The 6,000-nt window shown below is 47.4% G+C and overlaps 1 protein-coding gene across 4 annotated transcripts in view; it reads left to right on the forward strand.

The window, feature by feature from the left end:
• kdm6a (lysine (K)-specific demethylase 6A) overlaps positions 1-6,000 on the forward strand; it is a 35,710-nt gene that overhangs the window by 21,588 nt on the left and 8,122 nt on the right. For 3 of the 4 annotated variants that reach the window (XM_056425302.1, XM_056425274.1, XM_056425284.1), the window contains exons 12-18: positions 1,052-1,271; positions 1,660-1,800; positions 3,013-3,096; positions 3,182-3,262; positions 4,264-4,374; positions 4,532-4,921; positions 5,136-6,000. The exon at positions 5,136-6,000 is cut by the window's right edge and continues 4 nt beyond it. In XM_056425302.1, the coding sequence (XP_056281277.1) occupies positions 1,052-1,271; positions 1,660-1,800; positions 3,013-3,096; positions 3,182-3,262; positions 4,264-4,374; positions 4,532-4,921; positions 5,136-6,000 (1,892 nt within the window). The remainder of the gene's footprint in view (positions 1-1,051; positions 1,272-1,659; positions 1,801-3,012; positions 3,097-3,181; positions 3,263-4,263; positions 4,375-4,531; positions 4,922-5,135) is intronic. The other variant, XM_056425293.1, reaches the window with a different exon arrangement.

The raw sequence follows: 6,000 nt of genomic DNA on the forward strand, positions 1-6,000 counted from the left end.
AAGATAGGTACAGCACTAGTCTACTTACCTACTTATTATCTCTGCACTCTCCTTTCTTATGTTTATTTTTGATAACCTGTTCCTATACTTAATACTGTTCATACTGTTAATACTGCATACTCTTTACCACACTATGTACAGTGTGTTTTTTGTACAGTGTTTTTTAAAATATGTTTCATATTTCTATTATTATTTCGGTTACTATTATTACCTTCGCATTGAAAATGCCGGAAGGTTATGTTTTGATCGCCGTGTATTTATTTATTTATTTATTTGTATGCGTGTTATTCGCAAAACTCAAAAAGTATTGAACCGAATCGCATGAAATTTGGTGGGATGATTGTTTATTATCCGGGGACCAGTTGATTAGATTTTGGGATCGATCGGGTCAAAGGTCAAGGTCAAAGGTCATGAACAGGTCAAATCTTCTTGAATCACATGGAATTTGGTGGGATGATTGGTTATTATCCGGGGACCATTTGATTAGATTTTGGGATCAATCGGGTCAAAGGTCAAGGTCAAGGTCATGGAAAGGTCAACATCTTTTTTTACCATAGCACGATACATTTTTGTCCAATTGGCATGCAACTAATGCCAAAATGTTCATAATTCAATGCCCAATCTTGTGATATGCGAAGGTATGCGCTCTACCGAGTGCCCGTTCTAGTTATTATAGTGTGTTTGTTTTGTACCTCTCGGAGAACCCTGCAAAAATAATTCCCATGTGTCTGGACTGCTGGTCTAGGCACAGATGGCAAATATAAAACCTTGAACCTTGTTCATCTGCTCAAGAGTGCTTTGTGCTCAGGGCGTCGGTGGCCGTCGAAGCTCCTCGTGGAGAGGCAGCGGCTGCAGTGCGACAGGACGTAGGGAGAGGGTGGATAGCCGTGGGAGCGGTAGGGGATTCAGACCGGATCTATAGATAGATGTATGAAGGGTGGCCCATGTCCTCTGAGAGTGGGGATGGCTCAGAAAGATAAAGACCTCAACCCAGGAAGATAGAAAGTTAATAATTCTCCCCCCCCACACCCCCTCTCTCCTTTGCCTCCAGGGTGCTCTACCAGCAGCAGAACCAGCCTATGGATGCACTGCAGGCCTACATCTGTGCTGTTCAACTGGACCACAGCCACGCGGCCGCCTGGATGGACCTGGGCACCCTCTACGAATCCTGCGGCCAGCCGCAGGACTCTATCAAGTGTTACATTAACGCCACGCGCAGCAAGGCCTGCCTCAACACTGCTGCACTCACACAACGCATCAAGCTGCTGCAGGTAGGCCTGGCCTTTACATTAAGCCCCAGCCAACCCCCCCTTTTGTTAGACGTCGTGCAGTATGTGTGTGTGCGTGTGCGTGTGCATGTATTAAAGTGCTACGTTTATTGCCAAAGCAATCAGCTTTTTTTGCTTTTTAAAATGCAGATTGTGCTTTTTGTCATTTTTATTTCCGACCACTAATATGAATGCTAATTCATATTGGTGTGTTTTAAAAGAACATTGTTCTCTCACTTGTAATTGTAAAGCATACTTTCATGTCATTGAACATTTGTTTTTTATATTCTGTTCCCGAAAACACGTAAGCAGTAAGCAGTCGTCTTTGCGGTGGCTTTTCTTGTAAAACCCAAGCTCAGCACTAAAGTTTGTCTTACACGATTTCTCCTAGGCTCAGTTGTGTAACCTACAACCAGGTAGTCTGCAGAATAAGAGTAAAATGCTTCCTAGTATTGAGGAGGCATGGAGCCTACCCATTCCTGCTGAGCTCACGTCCAGGCAAGGGGCCTTGAACACTGCACAAGCACAGCAGGTGAGATCAAGTTCGTACAAGAGACTACAGCCTCTTGGAAATCACGTGAACAAAACATTCAGGCGGACGAAGAGCCGAGGTCTCGATCTCAGACTTTCAGACGTTGAAACCCGGGTCGCAACTTTGAATTTGTTGCCAACGTCTGGGCCGAAAGACGAGAGGGGATATACGGTCTGGAGGAATTGGAGCGAGGCCCATATTACAATAATCTAATTACCAGAGTGTAGTTGACCTTCATTGCGCCTCCCCGTGTCACATGACACGTGTTGCAATTAATAAGCAGAGCTACACCGGGGCTCGCTGTCTCCCACAGCTCTCGTCCTAAATGCGAAGACGCACAAATCTTGTGCAGCAATGACAAATATATTTGGCAAACGGCAAGGCTAAAAAAATGCATGCTTAATGGACACAGTTTATTAAATATAAATAATTAATGCATTTTGTGTGTCATGTATTTGACACTTGCAAAGCTGATATTTCCTTTTTTATTTTAAAAAATGCTTAAAAGTGGCATAAATATTTTTTACACAAGGCATATCTCAGTCATGCACATTACATCTGAATGCTGACCCCACCATCAACATATCAGTTTTATTTAGTCCTTATTTTGCTCGTCCAATTTGTTCTCATGCAGTTTTGTATTATAATGGGATTATGATCTTTAACGTTGACATCATCCTCTTTTGGTGACGTAAGCATCCTTTCCATTTTTGCACTTGGCTTGATCTGCTCCATCACCAAACACGCACAACTGAAATGTAGTTTAAAAAAAATATTAATATGTTTTTGTTTAGCTCATTCAGTATTGCGGTTTAAGATGTGATTGAGAAACGTAACGGAAAGTTCTTCGTGAGCATAATTGATGTTAAGAATGTGTAAACAGAACACGTGGTCTGCATGTCCACACAACCCTTAATGTCCCACATTTAACCACAGCATGAATACTCTGATTATGACCTTAATCCACCTCTTTCAAATTGGATTAAGGTGATGAAACAAATCCTATTTCAATTGGATTATCGCCCATCATGCAACGTTCGAATGCACACACTGTTGCGCATGTAACTGTAGCATCAAATCTATCCTCCGGCTGCTTTTAACGAATGTTTGGTTGTCCTCCGTTAGGGCTCATTTGAACTGGTTTACTGCCACTAGTTGCTGTTGTTGGTCCAGCGTGTCCTCACGCACTGTGTCTCTCTGCTGCCTCTCTAGGCCTGTAAGGGGGAGGCAGGCCAGAATCACACGGACCCGCAGGCCAGTCCTGCCAAGAAGCAACGCACCGCCAGCCCCACAAAGGTAGACCGACGAATATTAACAATACTATTCTGCGGGACAATCCAGGAGGCGAGACAGGGTCCACATTGTTTTGTCCCACTCACAGGGTGTGGGGGACTCGTGGGCGAACAGCCCCAACGGGCAGCAGCAGATCCCCAGCTGGTACCTGACGCCACAAAAGCTCCAGGTAAGGAGAATGTTTTAGTATTTATGGTCTTTTTTCTTCTTTTTTTGCAAAAAATGTTGCTAATTGAGTCAGATATGTTTGTACATTTTTCATTGAAGATTTGCTCAGTGCAACTCCTCAGCGAGGATTAGTCTGTCACAGCTAAAGCTGGATACACACTATGTGCTAGAAAGTCGTTTTAGCATGTAGCCTAAATGTAGCTATGATGAACCTCTGCAAAAAGACATCTCAATATATTTCCTACTTGATATGCATTTTGTCTTTTTGACTTTTCGGTTTTGTTAGGTAGAGCAAGGAATAAGGGAGAAAGAGTTTAAAAAAGGTTCCCAATTGGAACGAACCAGAGATATTGATTGGCGTTTATTTTTACTGACTTATATGGGGCACTCTTACGAGCAGCGGTTGCGGTGTAATCATATCGGGCAATTCCTCAGTCAATCTACATTCTCCAAAAGTGCTTGTTTTGCACAAATTGTTATTCGATGTGTTTTAAAAACCTGATGGAACAGTCTGCTTGTTGCAGTGTCTGACAGTCGTGCTCCGAGGAGGTTCGGTCTGAAATTACATCGTCAGAATCATCAAAATATTCAGCGGCGGCATTGAAATTCTTATAGATAACACAAATCAACACTTTCTGTACCTCACAAATACAAACTGGCAACACACTCTCTAATACTTTCTCACTTCCACCGTCCTCAGGCAACACGACACCAGAGCAAACGGAGAGTGAAATGTAAAGGAAAGAGTTTCCATTTCTGTCGGGTCCTTTCCTTTATGTTGTCAGATGCAAAAAAAAAAAAATGCTTTTATTGGCTGTACATTGACGGCAAGGCGTCGCACTTTATGGTTACGCGACGGCGTTCTCCTTCGGTACCGGACCAATTTCCAACATAAATGGTCCCCGTTAGTCATTTAGACATGAAAAACGTGCCACGGTTGCCCTTCGTGTGACTCCAACTGTAAGTTGCTGATTCAATACAACCCTGTTGTTTATTGTGCAGCTCCTGAATCACTTGCGGACAAATCGAGCAAGCCTCAAGCCCCCCCAGGTGCAGATGCTGGAGCAGCTGGAGGACCAGTTCTCCCTCATGCAGCAGCATCAGCAGCAGCAGGTACACACTCACACACACACACACACACACACACACACACACACACACACACACACGCACGCACGGGCAACTTTGAGATTATACCAAATTGCGGTTATAATAGTAAACGTCCTGCGCAAAGCTCCCGGTTTGAATCTTCTCTTCTCCCCCGTGTCAGATGAGGCAGCAGCAGCAGCAGCCGGCGGCGAGCAGCCAGCCGCGGCCCGGCCTCCCCAACGGTCCTTTGGCTGAATCCTCTCACCACCACGCAGGCCTCTCCCACACCTCCCCGCTCAACCACACAGCCGCCCGGCCTCCGTGCGTCACCCAGCCCACAGCCAACGGATCCTGTTCGTCGAGTCCCTCGGCGGGGCCGCTCGCTCATCTGGACAAAAATCACACCCTGGGACTGGGAGGTGGCGGCGCGAGCAACGGAAACGTGCCTTACCCGCAGCAGAACTCTCTACCTCACAACTGCACAGCAGCCAGTCACCCCAGCAGCACTACCAGTAGTCCCAGTCATGCAGACGAGACTTGGAGGAGCCAACAACGCAGCACTACCACTCAGGTATCCACCGCTTCTTCAGACGTTTCTCTGTGATTTAAATAGCTTCTCATTTGCCTCCTCTGCATTGCCTTTTCTCGTATTTCTTTTGTTCACACACGATTTATTGTGATAAGGACTAATGTGCAGGTCTTATTTGTTTATTGGTGTTGAAATATAACAAAGTTCTATTTTTATCACTGAACACGTTATTTTTGTGCTCTTCCTCTCGCTCCAGGGGCTTCAAAAGGGTCCAGGTTCACATTCGGCAGGTCCCAATGGAGAACCCCTTTTCTCTTCCTCCTCCTCCTCCTCCCCTCACACCTCGTTCTCTTCCTCTGGAATTCTGAATCAGGTTGGACATTCCTCTGGGCCCTGCACGGCCTCCTCCTCAGCCTCCTCTTTATCCCCCACGTCTCCCCAGACCACACCCAACCACTTCTCCTCGCCTCCCCACGTCGCTACTACCTCAGGGGTCCACACCAAAGACGCCACGCCTTCAGGGGGCAAAAGCTGCAGCAACGGCGCCGCTGCCACTTTGCCATCGGGTCCGGAGTCCGCTGTCAGGCATTCCGCAGGGACGCCCTTAAGTCCCAGCACCACCCCCGCGCAGGGATTGACTAATCACGTCCAGCCGCGGGTGGCAGACGGCTCTCGTGCCCCCGGCGTGCTCACTTCAGACAATCCTCAGCTCTCCGCCTTGCTAAAGGGAAAAGCCAATGCTACCGGTAACGACGATAACAATAACCGTAACCACGGAGGGCCTTCCTCAGGGAGAATCAACAACGTCCACCCGGGTCTCCACGGTGCCGCCAAGCCAACGTCGGAGCGGTCGGCGGCATCGTCGCCACTTCTCGCCGCCGCCGCCGCTCCCTCTGCGCGTTCGGCAGACCCTCACACCACCAACAGCCTCTCCTGCCTTAACAGTCCGTCCAACACCAACAGCCAGGGGCCCACAATTAATGGGAAGGGGCCGGAGGACTCCCAGAGCCCGCTGAAGGTCGAGCCTTCTGAAGGAGCTCAGAGACACGCGGTCCACGCTGGTCTGGCACTCTGGTCCTCGGTTTCCATCTACCCCAGCTCCAGCGAGGTGCTCAAAGCAT

Source organism: Pseudoliparis swirei, chromosome 2, assembly GCF_029220125.1.
Source record: "Pseudoliparis swirei isolate HS2019 ecotype Mariana Trench chromosome 2, NWPU_hadal_v1, whole genome shotgun sequence".
In the NCBI taxonomy this organism is placed as follows: domain Eukaryota; kingdom Metazoa; phylum Chordata; class Actinopteri; order Perciformes; family Liparidae; genus Pseudoliparis; species Pseudoliparis swirei.